Below are 17,349 nucleotides of genomic sequence, written 5' to 3' on the forward strand. Positions count from 1 at the left end.
TTGGGTATTTTCTTATGACGTAATTTCCAGGAGTATGTGCATATCACTTGTCTTTCCAATGTCCGAAAATTTTCGGTAATTTTCTTATAACGTAATTTCCAGAATTATGGGCTTATCACTTGTCGTTCCAATGTTCGAAAATTTTGAGTAATTTTCTAATTATGTAATATCCAGAATTATGGGTTGTTGATCCAATGTCCGAAAATTTTGGGTAAATTTCTTATGACGTAAAACCAGAATTATGAGTTTATCACTTGTCGTTCCAATGTCCGGAAATTTTCGGTAATTTTCTAATGACGTAATGTTATTTTAATGTCCATCTGTCGTCTGAATAAAAATTCAAACTGTGAAAATAACTTAACAAAAAATAACTGTTTAAATAACGCTTTATACGATTTCTTTGGTTGGGTTTTTATCCTAAAAATGGAAATTCCGCTTATTTGGATGGCTTCGCGCTTAAAAACATTGTTTTCGTTATTTGTCCTTTCATGAACGAATATATCCAACCTCATATAATATACATATATAAATATTCCATCCCTTTTTCACTGAACTCAGCAATGAACCCAAAGCAGCCTCTGTCAACAGCCAATGATATCCGGTTTCCGTGCTCAAAGCCAAGTGAGCGATCGATCGCTGATATTCCGTGATTTATTTACACTTTTTAAGAATAAATAAAAAAAATCCTTTGAAACTCACTGTATTTTGAATCTTTGGGAAAAATTATACATTTAAACAAACAACTAAGAAATAAGTAACTTTTTTTTAATTTTTTTTTATAGTAGCTAATTCGAGAAGTTAAGGTTTTTAAGAAATGAAAACAATCACAAAAAATTTTTGGACTAAACATATTTCATAATTTATAGTGATTTTTTTAATAAACAAAACGTATTTACAACAAATTGTCTTATAACATAACTAAGACGAATATTTGATGATTAAACAAAATAATATATTCCAAAATCGTCTAATAACGCTTGAACAGGAGAAGAGTACCTGTCAATATTTCAAAAAAAGTCAATAAGCAACACTTTTTTCCATTCTCTGAAAGAGAAATAGTTAAGCGACGGAATTTTAGGGTTCGGAAAACCCCACGAAGCACCGCACGAAGTTCTTTATGGCTAAGCGATTTCTACCTGCGTTCCACAAGCTTAATCACATAATCCTTCGCTGTAATAGATATTTTAGAATTTTTACCTGCGAACAAGTGCATAAAATCCGATCAATTTCTAACGTCCCAAGCAGAGTATTCTGAGTATTCATACGAAACACAACTATACACAACAAACTAAATATTACGCGCTTTTTACAATACGAAAATATATAATAACAATGGAGCAAACTGCATTCAATAATGAACTACGTGAAGCTTTTGAAAATGTTCGCATGCTTAAGGAAGCAAAGAACCGAGAGGAATTTAACAAAGTCATGGACGCTATATACGTTACATCCGACGGATATCTAAACACACTGATTTCTTCTGTTATAGAAAAGAAACAAACATTGCTCAGGAATATGGAAATGTCGACAAGTGAAGAACTCGAGCAAATGGAACTTCAAGAACACGCACCGGGAACAAATAAGCGCAAAGCCGCACCGCATGATTATAGCAGCTTCGATGGTTATTGCAACCTTGTGCTCGCGACACTTTCAGATAAACCTCCTATTATACATGTACCAGATTTGTCCCTTAGCTGCGATGATGCCGATGAATACCAACTAGATGACGATGATAATGATAGGCTTATAATTGATGAATCTATTCAAGAGGAACCTGAGGAGGATGGTGATATGCTTATAGTTGAAGAATCGTCTCAAGAGGAATCTCATGAGAATGGTGAGGTAAATAACAGCGATGAAAGTGACCAGTCAGTGCCAATAGACAGCGGCGTAGAGATTGCCTCTTCCGAAACAGAGTCAGAAAGCGCGAACAGAGAAACAGCTGAATCTGTAAGAACTCCAAGTTTACCAGTATCAGTTGCGCAGCTACCAGAGCAAAATGAAAGTCTGAGCGTGAGCAACGCACCAACTGACACTGTAAGAACTCCTAGTTTACCCGCAACAGTTGAGGAGCTACCAGATGAAGATGAAAACTCTGAGTTTATTACGATTGGCCCGAACGGCACACAGGTGTTGAGATCAGAGTTCAACAACATATCTTGGGATTCGGACAGCATCAGTACCAGAAATCTACTCAACATAATATTTGGTGAAGATATATTGGCAACACATACACTCAGCGGCAAGCCATCTCCGGCTTTTAAAGGTCGGGAACGACCAGCCAAGGGACAACTAGATATCAACAAAATAAATGATTTGACTTATTGTGTTATGCAGAAGACAGGCTGCAATGAGTCCGACGTGCGCTCTACGATAACCACTAAATGCGCGGACATCGCCAAGAAATATCGGAAAAGGAATATCAAAATCAGCTATACGGACTTTAAAAAGGAATAGTATGTAGAGTTTCAAACGATTTATTTAGAATTAAGTTTTAACTAGGGTCTGATTTATATCAAATATAAAAATATTTATAAAGTAGTATGCATGTAAATAAAAATAAAACAGCTAAAAACTGAAGTGGCTAATTTCAAATTTATTTAAGCCGTGACAACTTGTTTATATGCGAGTGCGGAAATTTTGAGAATTTTTCTAATGATGTACTTTCCAGATGAATGGTTTATCACTTCTCGTTTTAATGTCTACCTGTAGTCCGAACAAAAATGAAAACAATGGGCAATAAGAGCAAACCACTTAACAGAAAACTAGCAAAAAGTACTTTATTAAATTTTTTTGTTCGGTTTTCATTCTAGAAATGGAAATTTAACTCAGAAAAAATGTTTGTGTATTTACTCTTTATACCATCAGAAAAAGAAAAATGAAGACGACATGGGATTTTTTAAATGAAAAATAGAATTCTTTCGATAAAGTCAAAATAAGGTCGAAAAATAAATATTTTATATAAAAAATATAAATAAATATTTTCAAAATTAATTAGTTATGGCGTGTTTGAAACATAAAAAGGTTTGTTTAGCTAAAATTTTGTGGACGAAAAAATTGATTGTATTGCGTAGTCGAAAAAGTCTTTTCGTACTATGTCAATAGATGTCGTTGCTGTCGTATATCTTCAGTGCTACCAACCACATTGTGTCATACCATACAGTGTTGGAAAGGTGAGATTTCAAGCTTCATTTAAATTAAATTCGGGGAATTTGAAAAAAAGGTAGAGCTGTTAAAAAATGAGTGAAAATAATGAAGAAATTCGCCATATTTTGCAAATTTCTTTTAAAAAGGGAAGAATGCTACGCAAGCCACTAATGAAATTTGTGAAGTCTACATAGACGAAGTTGTATGAGTTCGTGTAGCACAACAATGGTTCGCTCGTTTCCGTTCTGGAAATTTCGATGTGAAAGATGCACCTCACTATGGTCGACCTATCGTGGTAAAAGTCGATGAAATTATTGAAAAAATTGACCAGGACCCTCACAAATGCAGTCATGACATCGCTAAGGAACTTAACATTCATCATCGGTTTCGGATCATTTAAAAAAAGCTGACTACAAAAAGAAGCCCGATGCTTGGGTACCACATGAATTTTCTGTGAGAAATTTAAAAATCATGTTCCAAGCTTGACGAAGCTCAACAAATTGTCGCAAAGCCAAGATTAACGCCTCGAAAGGTTATGCTGAGTGTTTGGTGGAATTGGAAAGGAATCAGCCACAACGAGCTGTTCCTAGTCGAACGATTGATTATACATTTTACTGTCAACAACTGAGGAGATTGAGACAAACAATCGAAAAAAACAGCCAGAACCGCCAACAGAAAGGACTTAGTCTTCCATCAGGAAGACGCTAGACCACACATATCTTTGATGAATTGGCAAAAAGTGGGAGAGCTTGGCTGGGAAGCTTTGATGCATCCACCATATAACTCTGACTTTAGACCATCGGACTACCATTTGTTTCGGTGAGTGCAGAACTCCCTTAATGCAATGAAATTGGCTTCAAGAGAAGTCTATGGAAATTAGTTGTCGCAATTTTTCGCCGAAAAACCATAAAAGTTTTACACTGATGGAATAATGTCTATAGCGGAAAAATTACAAAATGTGGTCGTCCAAAATGGTACATATTTGGTTCATTAAAGTTAATTATAAATATACAAAAAATAAGTTGAATTTTGATAAGAAATGCGAAAATACTTTTTGGACTAACCAATATTAATTTTAATGGTTGACATGTCTTTCAGTCGCAATTCTTTGATTCTTTTTTTTTTTTTGTTTTAAATGCCAAATTAAAAAGCTTAAATTTTTATTTTCTTTTTTCAATTATTAGCGCAGTTTTCATATTCTTTTTCATATTTACTTTACACTTTCTTATTTATTATTTTTTTTATTTTATTTTAACACACTTACTTATGCATAAAATATTATTGATTTTTCATTTTTATCTAAATATTTATTCTTCTAAAATGTGTGTATGTATGTGTCTACGTACGCGGTGTGTAATTCTGTAAACATACTGTATATTCTTCTATGGAATTATTGAAATATTTTTAACTCAATTCTATCATTTATACCCGTAGTAAATACCTAGCCACTGACATACATATGTAACACATACAGGCAGAACAGGTACCAACACACAGACACATAATGCAATTTTGTAGTCAGCCTACAACAAAAATAAAGTAACAAATACAAATTATCTACTTTTAGTACATAAATATTTCAATTCCAATAATTATGCATATTTTATTAGCGTTGATCTTCATCGTTGTATTGCTTTGCCTGGCAGTAACTGAACTGTTTTCCAGCATTTACTTCCATTTGCTTTTTGTTTGACATTAGTTATTGTAGCAACAACAACACAATTACTTGCATCTAAGCATTTTTTACAGTTATTTCTGCACACACATTTACACATCGTTGTTGTTGTTGTTTTATTTTTCTCTGTTTTTATTTTGCATTTAGCGCACTTTTTCATAAATATGTAGATCCATGTATGCGCATAAATATTTTTTCACATTTTTTAAATTATTTATGCACTAATACATTTTCACACCCCGCCACCACAAACCCCAGCAAATAGCAACAACATGTTAACCCTTTGAATTTACATTATTGAGCCGATTGCAAAAACTGCCAGAGAATGCGATAATTTTTAATTTATTCCAACCAAACCAACCAAATGGTCAGAGATGGCAAAAAATTGTTGATTTTATTTAAAGAAATTGTTGATTTTAGTAAAAAAAAATTGTTGATTTTAATTTTGAAAAAAATTTAGTTTCATTGCGAAGAAACTGCTTGAAATTTGCAAAATAAAATAAATTGCAATTTGCGGTTTTGCGTGTAATTATTTTGAAAGCAAAAAAATGCAAAAAAATAATGCAAAAATATGGCTTTTACGGGAGATAAAAAATTACATAAAATAATTATGAAATATGTAAGTTAGCCGCACATAAAATTACATAAATTGAGAAGGAATTTCCATATGATGCTTGAAATATTAATATAAATGTGCATTAACATATTTTGATTAGCCTAAATTGTAAAACGATACAAAAATGGTTGACAACCTTTAGCTCTTCAGTTTGCGTTATAGCTTTAGGTGTCGAAAATTGATTTCAAAATTAATTTTTTTATTTTAGTACAATTTTGTAAGTATATATTAATCTCACCTGGCAATGATATGTTGTCATTATACCAGATAACAACTTTGGACATTATTAAAATTACTGGTATGTTAGTGAAGGGGTAGAGTTATCTCCACTGTCAATTTTTTGTAATACGAACTTGTTTCCTAGCTTTAGCGAAAATGAGGGAAAAATTAATTTAATTGAAGTTAGAAATTTTTAGTTCTAAAAATTATATCAGAGAGATGCAATACGATCATAGTAGCACACTTAGTACTGTCAGAAATTGTAAAAATATTAGAAGTGTTATATATAGTTAATCAGAATGTATAAAAATAATTCCAAAGCCTTGAAATTAGTAGTTGCATGTAATCTTCGATGGCGTTAAGAAAGGTCTACAACTGAAACCTACAACCGAAAAGCCTTCTCCAATAGTGGAAGTATTATCTGCATAATGTCCGACAGATAATAAAAATTAAAAATCTAAACATGGAGGAGTTTAAAAAAATTAAGCTGATTTTAAAGTATATATGGCCTAGCAGCTTTCAACTATTAATCAAATCAAAAATTGGTTGGCCAGTTTATGGATAACTATGTTTATATGGTTACTGCACAAAAAAAAAGGATAATGGTCAGATTATTTGTCTCCGAGTAATTTTTAAAGCAGATTTGGGAAATTTTATTTTCTCAAAACGTGTTCTATATGTACAACTTTTGAAAAGTTGTGGACGAATTCTACTCTTCTTTAGTGCCAAATTCTAATATGGTAAATGAAACACTAAAGTTTGCTCCCACTTTTTTAAAGAAAAAACACGGAAACTTCAAAAATATTGGGGAATATTTATTATTATTTGAAAGAATATTTCTTGGCAGTTATTTTTTGAAGATTATCTCTCTCAAATGTTTGATGCGGCTACGTCTCAGTCCATTCATTAAGTCCTCTTTACTCTGTCTCGACTGGTAACTGACAAATGACACGCGCTTAGTTTGCTCCAAGGCCTGAATCGAAGTGAAATTTTCCGCACAGACTTAAGACTTTACATATCTCCACTGAAAAAAGTCTAACGGTATGATATCACACTATCTTGGCGGCCAGTCGACCGCCCCAAAACGAAAAAATATCTGCTCACCGAAGTGTTCTCTCAATAAACCCATTGATTCATGCGATATCTGGGAAGTTCTACCGTCTTGTTGAAAACAAATGTCGCCGAGATCCCGATCTTTAAATTCAGGCATCAAAACTTCGGTTTTCTTGGCACGATATCGCTCACCATTGACGGTTACGTTCTCGCCGTTACACAGCCTGTTGGACACAGTGGTTCATCAAGCTGTCAAACTCAATAGAGAATAACAATAATTTCTAAGCAATTCTAAAAATCAAAGTAACTCAATCATATAAAATATTAAAGATATGAAATATTATTTTCAAAATTTTTCACACTTAGTGTTAACATTTTAAATTTTCGTGTCTGATTTTCACCAAGCAGTGTTGCTGCTTTTGCACAGATATATCCCCGTTGTTAGTCCAAGGGATTGCTTTGAGACATAACTAACGCATAATATTTCTACTTAAGAATAAAAGCAAAAACCTTTACACAAATTACTGAATTTTTTTTTTTAATTTTTTTTAATTCAATTTTAATTTTTATTTCATTTAAATTAATTTATTTCCAGGAATCTCTTCCCGGTTGAAAAAAATTTAGTGCCAATTACTTAAACAGTAAAAACCACGATACTTAGCATAGCTTGCTCTCAATCCACCATTTATTCACTAACATCCTGCAGAAGCATTTCATAATCCTCCATTTTAATTTTCTGTTTGCATGCAAGACCATCACACATAAAGATCCAGACTCATTTATCGCTGAAATCTTAAACTAATTAATTTTCAACTTCTTTACATTTCAATAATGTTTTGTCCGAAAATCAAAAAACAAAAATAAGGTAATCGCCGCACTGCCTCGGTACGCTCGGTGGGCTATAGCGACCTCTTCGTGCTGAGCAAAAAGGATATGTGGGACGTGTTGAAGGAGTATCCGGCGGCGCGTGTGCGGCTCGAGTCGATAGCGGTGAAGCGTTTGGAGAAATACAAAAAAGCGCCGTTAGAGAAAGGTGTGTATAAATTTAAATAATGTAATAATAGCTAAAATAATCAAAAGTTGCCGTTTGCCCCACCCAAACTGAACCCCATTAAAAGATTTTGTACTGAAATTAAGATTTGCTATTGCTAATTATTAATTTATTTGTTGGAAACTTTATTTTTACTAAAATTTAGTACACATAATTAGCATTAAGCCAGAGTTAATTGCCCACTAGTTGTGATAGTTATATAATTATTTCTTTGTTGTTTCACATATTTTATGAACACACCAAATGCTTCCTACCCAAAAAATTGATTCGTATTTCACTATTGTATATATTGCATTTGACAATATAGTAAAATACTTTAATGTAGTTGCCATGGGACGCTGCCAATCGACGCCCGGTTTGGTGGAGAGTTGCGGCCGTACAACATTGGAGGATATGTGGCTGCCACCGCCGTCGGCATTGTCCTTCGCGCAGCAACAACAAATACAACAGCAGCAGCAACAACAGCAAAGTGTATCTTATAGGTGAGTGGCTGCAAGCGGTTAGACAAAAAATATATATATTTTTCTAAAAAAAATTTAATGTCAAGAGAATTCGTGAAAAAGTGTAAAAGCAGTGAAAGACAGAGACAATAATGTAAGATTTACTTCCACAGACCTCTCATTTGAATTTGCATACGCACCCAACGTAATCGCCTTCAAAAGGCTCTATTTGGACCAATAGAAGCATGCCAACGTTGTTGCAGTTTTTCTGTTTCGAAAATAGTGAAATATCACAGGTAGAAAAATCCGGACTTCCATTTTGTGTTTGACTAAAAATCCAGTTACAATCATGCCAGAATGTGACGGATAATTATAGTAGTGGAAAATCCATGAATTCTCTGCACACCAATCCAATCTTTTTCGGTGAAGTGGTTCAAGTAGACACCTTAAAACAGCAACTGTTTGACCTTGTGGTATGAGCTTTTGATGAACCACACCATATTAATAAAATAAAACGATGAGCATTACCTTGATTTTGACAGACTTTGACGTGGTTCGCGGAATTTGCTCCCTGATTTTTAGCTACAGATTCAGATCTTTTGATATAAATCTAGTATTAACCCACCTCATACTCGAAATATGAATCAAAACGTTTTGAGATCCTCTTACTTTCAAGTACTCTTTTTTTAACTTCTTCGATTCAGACAATTCCGCAGCAGGTAATTTTTCGGTGACTTCACGAACTTCACTTATAACTTTGATCTACTCAAAAACCTGATGCATAATCATTGAAAATCATCCGATATGAGCTCTTCCCTTATGTAGGACTCACAATCATTGGACCATCATTATTGACCAGCCAAAAGCTTCGAGAGCTTGATTAAGAGCTTCTTATCTGCTTTATAGTCCGTACCGGGAACCAAGTGATTACTCCAGTTCCTGTCTATGGTGAATGTTAATGCGAATGAAAAAATTGCCCTAAGAGAAGCTTGTTACAATGCACTTTCCAAGTTTTTGGCCAATAGAGGCGAGGGTTTCTACGGGAGTGGCATTATGGTCATAACCAAGTAGACACCTTAAACCACTTCTGCAACATTCCGATTTCGTAGTCATGATTCCATTTGAGAAATTTTGACGAGAACATATTCGACAGATGGAGAACAGGTTGTTGATTCGGCACTGTCAAGGTGGCCAAGGCTTTTCTCTGATTAACTTCAAGAAGACTAATGAGATAGCCGTCGCTACTCTCTTCAATTACTCGTGGGAGATGGCGCCATACTCCCTGCTGCGATCGAATGCGCCAAGTTCTATTGAACCAGCGTTTTTGCGATTTTTGGCGCAGCCTCCGTTCGCAATCGTGTACTCGTACCATCCCTCATGCGACCTTTGACGCTTAATCGCCGATTCAGCTATGTTCGCGTCAGGTCCTGCCCTATTGTCTTCGCTCTCAGACTTAAAGAAACCTATCTCTAAATATTCTTGGAAGATTATTTTTGCGATTTCAAGATCTTAAAAGTCTCTAATCGTCATCGAAGATTGGGCTTAAGCAATTCAAAATTTTAAGAAGCCTCAGTTGACGTAGTAGAAAAAAACATTTACTTTAGAATCATGCTTATTTATATACGTATTATAATCTATTATTAACTAAACTAATTAAAATATGATATTTTCAAATCACAGTCGTGCTCCCAGTCCCCGCTCAACAATCACCTATACGGAACGCATCACACGCGCAACCGACTCACCCGGCTCGGTCAGTCCTAGTGTGCATAGTTCGGACGATCGGCCGCGCAGTCGCGCGACGTCGCATCACTCAACACGACTACAGTCACAGCCAAGTCGGTCAGGTATGTCGATGATGAACAATTAAATTAACTATTGTTTCAATTAATTATTATAAAACATAATGAAGAGTAGTTTACCTATAACGCATTCGAACTTCTTTCTCTACTATACATACTTTCCTTGCTTACCTCGTTCCGCAGGACACATCTGCGATTCCAGTTCGCATTTAGAATGCTACGGTGGCGGTCTGTCCGCCGCTAGCGGTGGCATCGGTGGTGGCGGCACTACGCCACTACTCGGTTCACATGAAGCCTTAGAAGATGAAATCAAACGTCTGCGCGAGCGCCTGCACACTGTGGAGTCGGAGAATCAAGCTCTAAATACGAAATTATCACAACAACAATGGGATTTAGAGAATCGACTGGCGGAAATCGAGATGCAAATATGCGGTGTCTCGTCGACATCCAGTCTGGATCCGGAGAATGAGACCGAGGAGATGGAACGCAATCGTGAGAGTATCATATAACACGGGAGCGAGCTGCCCCATCAGCCGATCGGTATGATGTACATATCATGTTTAACATGACTCGCTTTGTTGTTGTTGTAGTTAAATGTTAAAATTGTCGTTGACATTATCGTTGTACACAAACATTCCAACTACTCTCAAACACACACAACACGACAAACTCAACTGTGTCACGCAGTGTGGATGCAAGCAGCAACAAATCAGAACACAATCACCAGTATCACCAACACCCTTGAGCGCCCGTGGTCCAGGAGATGTTAAACTGAAAATTGACGCTCTTTTATTTATGTATGTGTGTTCCTCGCGGTACATCGCATGTCTAACTGTCACTCAATTTTGTGTTTGTATTCCGTAAATTGGCTGACCGAGTATGCATACACACCCACACACAGACACTTGCTACAATTTACACAAATAAACGCACACATTCGTATGACCACCAGCACCTCGTATATAACTGTATACATACATACATGTGTACCAGCAAGTCAATGTGTTTTATTCTCTAAATTCCTTTCATTACATTGTTAAGGGAAAATCAAGAACAAACAACAACAAGAAACAACCTAACTATTCGGCAACATTTTCAATTTCCGCTTGCAACAATGTTTCTATTTCTGATTGCATTGCCGCCTCTGTCATTCGCATCAGCAATGTCATCATCATACTCGTCATCACCATCACCATCATCATCAACGCTATCAGTGTCACTGTTCGCCAAGCATCAGCGATCATCCTCGTGTTTATTCAAAATTTGAATGGTTCCTAAAAACAAACTAAACATAAGTGTTTCAAGAATTTTAGAATTTTACTAGATGTGAATATTCAGTGATTGTTTTTGTTTTCATCAATATCAGAGACTGTGGAGAAATAACCGAAATTTACAAATCATTAGAAAATTATAAAATGTCGAACAAAATTTGACATACAACAGAGTCAAGGCAAATAAAGCCATTATCCTTCGACTATTTTACAAAACATTTTGGTTAAGTTCTATAGACCCACTATTACTTTATTCGTGCGTTTTTCCTTTTACAAAAGTGTATCGTTTGTCTAAGAAAAGCATTATTATTATTCAAACTATTGCCCATCTGTAGATAGTATATATTCCCAATATACCGGCAATTTGTCGACTCCATCCCAAAAGAACTCTACGATACATGTCAATTTTTGATACCCTGTTTTGATGTGAACTGTAGTGAGCGCCTGTTGCATCGACCGGGACAAATGGTCGCCAGAAGGAACAAGACCCGAACTATAAGGACGATGTATCGTAAAATTTCTCAGCCGCTATTTTTCAAATAGCTTTTAAGCGGTCTAGAAACATGAGGACGAGCGGTGTTATGATTTAAAATTATTGTCTCGTATCTATTCTCCCAGCGGGCAGTGAGTAGAATTTGCCCGTGGTAAGGTATGCCTGTCGTGAGCGGCGATTAAAATCCAATATGCACCTTGTATGTTTTTTGGCTTGCCTCGAAATATCCGTGTAGTCTTGTCAGAAACAGCGTAATAATACTCAGCTTGAACTGATATTGTAGACTTTGAATGATATTTCTTATAATTAAAAGACAATTGGAATTCAACCGACACATTTCACCAGTAATTGAGTTGAATGGATGCTCGACTGGTAGTAGCAAAAGCAGCAAGGTCTGACCGGACACTTGAATATGGTACAACGGGGAGCTTTTAGCCCTTAGAGTTCGTTCCAAACTGCACATTGAGTTTGGTCCTTTTGGGATATTTGTGATGACTGTGGCTTAAACCTAAAGGCAGGTGGAGTTCAGTGTGGAGTCGCACTGCGCCCAAGTGACGGACCCACACCACGGTAGAGGTTTTAGCTGGGCTTCGAACCCGACCAAGGTGGAAAAGGTTTCCCTTCCACTTGGCCAATTAGAACCAAATAATACTCGCAAAAAGCTTGTATTATTTTGAGGCGTTGTACAATGCATGGTTTTGGTCCGTTGTGCTTTTGAGTGCAGTGGGATAAGGTTGACGGCTGCAAGTACATACGTAAGACACACCGGACGTTGTCTCGTGCTAACAAAAAAATCTGTGCGCTCACTCGCTTGATTAAACTTCTTGAACTGTTGCATGTAGCTTTCCCCAATAATGGTTTAAACCGGTGTTAGAAGCTCGCAAAACAGCATGCTCTTCTGATCCCATCAAATTCCTTGATTTTGACTGTATCCGGCTTGTTTTAAATATTTCTAATTAGTTACTTGTGTGCCTCTCAAAGGTTTTGAACTCTCTTCTTGTGTTGGCAACAATCTTATCCGAGTAATGCTTCCAGTTCTTCATCTTCCAATCCAAAATCAGCAGTTTTAAATCGTGCGAACCACTCCTGGCACGTTTGTTTAGGTGGAGCATGTTCATTATAAACTTTCACCGAAACGCGATAACTTTAGGCTGATTTTTCCTTCGTATTAAAGTAATTTTGGATAAGTCTCCACAAAGTTCAACATATTTGAGTGTAAAAAAGTGAAAAAACCTCATCACCGATTTTCTATTTTCGAATAGTTGCAAGATCGCAGCAAAATATATTTATTTTTTAAGCGACTGGTTACTGGTGACGACTACTGGGTCACTTACGATCACGTCAAGCGAAAACGTCAGTAGTCGTACCGCGATTAGCAGTCTCAAGCGGTCTCCAAGCGGCGATTGATGGTCATGAGGATTTTGAGCTTGTCCAAAGGCGGACCTGCATTCTCAATAATTGGACCATAGTTATTGACTCGTCAACAGCTTCGGGAACTTGATTGCAAAGTTCTTATTCACTTTATAGTCTGTACCGGGAACCAAGTGATTACACATGTTCCTTTCTATGGTGAATGTTAATGATGAGCCCCAGGCGAAGTTTGTTACAAAACACTTTCCAAGCTTTTGACCAATAGAGACAAGGGTTCCTACGAGAGTACCATCATGAGTTTACCTTCAAAATTACAAAACGAAATAGTACATGTTAGACTTGTAACAAACTATTCTAAATGAAACCCTCAATTTAATGCAAAAATAATGGATTTTTTCACTAGATCGAGACCAGATGATTCTTGAAATATTTGTGAAGAGCTGATTTGTTCAAACAAGAAAAAAATCCAAGTATCTTTTCAATATGTCAATAAATTCAGAATGAAAATTCAGTCTCTGATATTGATTTACTAAAACAGCCTATTTATTTTATAAGATTTTCTATTCGCAACTGTAATATGAATGTTTACTTTTCTCACACACTGTTTACTTTCCATAAAAACTTTTTAACCAACAATTTAATGCAATTTTGCTCATCAAATGCCAAACTTTGCTCACACAACAAACTCCAAACTTTTTCTCGAAAACCTGTGTATGTATATGTTTGAACAACAACAACAACAATAACAAAAACAACAGGAGCAGCTACAACAATTACAGTAATGTCAGAGGAAAATCGAGGGGAAATGAATGTGTCCACCGCTCTCACATCAACCGAGCCAGAGACGTCAAAGTATTCATGGTCACGTTACCTGAACATGTCTACACAGACGCCACCCTCGCGCCGCCATCAACGACCCAGCATGCAAGTGGATAGCGCCGAAGATGGCGATGATGATGATGATGATGACGACGACGACGATGATGAGGATAATGACGTGGACGATGACAGCGATGGCAAGGATAATGAAAATGACAATTTGATTGAGTCCGATGAAGAGGGCGAGGCCACCACACATTTCGGTGGCAGTGCTGGTGGTGGTACTGGTGGCGTTGGAGCGGATGCTTATAGACCACACGCCTCTACATCGGACGCAGCTAAAACTCGTGATCGGCATGCTGATCGGGTAGCCAAGTTTTCATCGATTTGAGAATTTCCGCCAAACCGATTAGAGTTTTATTGCGTATCATACATTCGAAGGCGAAAGTAGGTGGTGAATGTCTCGATGCGTTGGTTTGTAGGCTTAGAAATATTAGATTTTAATTCTTTTCAATGTACAAGTGAGAATCGTAGCTTTACAGTCAGAATATTCAATAAATGCAATTCGTGTACATCCCAGGTAGCTGCCAAATAGTTTTTGTATGTATTAGAGTAAGGTACTGCAGAAGCCAATCACGCACATAACCTCACACATACACATACCTTTTGATTCATAAAAATTTTTGCAAAATATTGCTCGCTTCACGGATTTCTCTTGCGTTAGATATTATGTTCGATATAAGAATGAATTTAATCGTACATGGGATCACTAGCAATATAAATAGTTACAAGTCGAGTAAAATACAGTTTCTTGCATTCTAGTTATAGTGCGAAAATCTTGTTGAATATCAGAGAAGCAGACGAGAGATTTCCATCATTCATTATTTCACATCTAACTCTGTTTCGATTAAGACGGGCAAGGAGCAATTGTTTATATTTGAAAGTTGCTTTTATTCGTATTTTCGGAATACCCATTAAAACTTTTGAAAAAAGAATAGATATTTTACGAGTTCCAAGCAATCTCCGAGGGCGCTAAACAAAGATCCTTCAATGGTGTAGTAATTCCGACTTTCCCGGTGGATGTTCGTGTTCTTTGGCGATTCTTAATCAGATCAAATACTATTACATGAAGATCAATATATAGAATATGCAGAAATTTGATAGCGATCGGATCATATGTCTCCGAGTGATTACTGCAGAAACTTCGAAAACTTCTGCTTTATTGGCATAGGCAACGCTTACGCGGTTATAGCTGAGTTTACAACAGCGCCCCAGTCGTTCTTCCTTTTCGCTGTTTAGATGTTCAGCTGGTTTTTCAAACGGAGTGGAGTTCTACCTCACTAGACTAGAGTATCGCAAAAAATACGTTTAAAATTAAACTGATTAAGCTGATTGAACCAATCGGTTATAACTTACAGGTTTGTAACTCAAAAACTATATGAGGTATCACAGCAAAATTTTAGATTGATATTTTTAAAGGTATGACCTATCGAAATATGAAAAAATAATATTTCCTTTTAAACTTCACACTAGGTGTGCTCCTTAAGAGACATTGCTAAGTAAATTCGAAGTCAAACACGCAAAACACCTTTTCGAACATTACTAAGTGTCTTTGAAGTTAAGTACCCAAAAACATGCTTTCATATTCGCTTACATCGTAAGCTCAAGGAGTAACTTGATAATTTAATATCCTCTTAAAATACTGATAAGCAAATACAAAGATGATGTCTTCGAGGTTTTCGAACTCTATCTCAAACACTTTAATGTCCACATGTTGACAATTTGACATTTCTCTTTTTGTTATTATGAGGAATATACTAAAGATATGATAAACTCTTGCATTTCGAATTTGAGATATTATACTCAGTACCTTACGCGGTTATAGCCGACACCCAGCCTTCACAAAATGAAATTACGCCAGTTCTTATCTCAAAACATGATTGTGGAAACACTTTCGCAGTAATTTTCTGGATTTTGTTCATACAACCCCAAACATGCTCCCGAACATGCTCCCGAACGTGATCTAACACTGCCATAAAAAACATTTTTCACGGTGTAATCGGCACAATCCGAATACCGACGAGCGTCACACCACATACCCGCGCAGTACCGCCTCAAACAATATATCACCGCCAACAGTCACTCAAACACCGTTAGAACTGCTCACAACTGATGACGTCATACACTTTGTAAATAATAGTTAATCATTGCAATTTGCTGTAAATATAATCATCTTAGATTTTTTTCTAATTGGACGAACATTTAGCTCTTGAACACACACTACCACAGCATAGTATATAAAAGGGTACAAGTGAAAGCGTGTGAGTTGGGCGTGGCAAATAATGGCGCCCAAATGCACTATTGTGCTTTGTAATTGTAATCTAAATGAAAAAAAAACTAGATAAAAATAATAGAGAGTTAGGATATATTCAAACAAAAATCAATACTGTAAAATATATATACAATTTTAGTGCGTAAGTGTCGTAGTTATGGTAAGACAAATTCTTGAAGTAATCTATTGAAAATACTTGTAAAATGTATGTAGCTAAGAATTGAATAATCAAAAAATAAGTTATACTCGAAAAAGGTTTACAGTTATTCAAGAAAGAGGATTAGAACAGCATTCACTTACATACATACACATTTACATACGTTCATCAAACGAAATTTACATAATTACGATTCAATAAAACATAAACTTATTAATAATAATTGTCATGTGTATATTGGAAACGATTTACTTTAAATAAATAAAATACTTGAAATTAATTAGGTAAGAAGAAGAAAAAATTAAACAAGAAAAATCAATGAAATAACTAAGCAAATTTGTACTATTGGAAAAGAACTGCCAAACAAATGAGTAAACATACAAAGAAATTAAAAAAAAAAAATATTAAAAAAACTAAAAATAAATTATAAAAAATTAGCTGAGTTGTAAAAATTAAAACTAAAATTATTATTATTAATAATAATTCCAAAAAATGACACAAAGAATGGAAATCAAAGCTTTTCAGCGTCATCGTTAGTGTAGCTAAGAGATATTCACTAAATGACTAAAATTTGCATAAAATAAAAGAAAAAAATTTAATAGCAGAAATCACCAAAACTAATGAGCCGCAAAAAGCGCTAATGAAAAGTAATTAATTTTGTAGTTTTAAAGAGCATAGCAGTAAATATTTACCAATAATTCCAATGACTTGTCTACAAACTACATAAATATACATGTAATACAAAATATATAGATAACTGTGTATGAATAAAAATAATAACGGTATCAAGCAGCAGTTGCTAATGTGAGTCAGGCGTATTTTGTCGTTTTGTTGTAATTGTATGTAACGTGTGTATGAAAGTTTGTAAAATTTTAAAAATTCGTAAACAATAAAAAACCTAGT

General features: G+C 35.5%; 2 protein-coding genes across 2 annotated transcripts in view; both read left to right on the forward strand.

Annotated features, from left to right (window-relative positions):
• Positions 1-13,960, forward strand: part of LOC120773048 — a 90,279-nt gene extending 76,319 nt beyond the window's left edge. Inside the window, exons 8-12 of the mRNA XM_040101979.1 lie at positions 7,576-7,743; positions 8,087-8,243; positions 9,882-10,048; positions 10,187-10,543; positions 13,897-13,960. Of these exons, the coding sequence (XP_039957913.1) occupies positions 7,576-7,743; positions 8,087-8,243; positions 9,882-10,048; positions 10,187-10,512 (818 nt within the window). The 3' untranslated portion in view covers positions 10,513-10,543; positions 13,897-13,960. The remainder of the gene's footprint in view (positions 1-7,575; positions 7,744-8,086; positions 8,244-9,881; positions 10,049-10,186; positions 10,544-13,896) is intronic.
• Positions 10,561-17,349, forward strand: LOC120772899 (trigger factor-like). Its single transcript, XM_040101779.1, has one exon. It carries the CDS (start codon positions 13,920-13,922, stop codon positions 14,346-14,348), a length of 429 nt encoding a protein of 142 aa, XP_039957713.1. The 5' UTR covers positions 10,561-13,919; the 3' UTR covers positions 14,349-17,349.

Source organism: Bactrocera tryoni, chromosome 3 (assembly GCF_016617805.1).
Source record: "Bactrocera tryoni isolate S06 chromosome 3, CSIRO_BtryS06_freeze2, whole genome shotgun sequence".
NCBI lineage: Eukaryota > Metazoa > Arthropoda > Insecta > Diptera > Tephritidae > Bactrocera > Bactrocera tryoni.

Coding starts and splice junctions, on each gene's coding strand:
- LOC120772899 (XM_040101779.1), top strand. CDS start 13,920: ATGTCAGAGGAAAATCGAGGGGAAATGAATGTGTCCACCGCTCTCACA.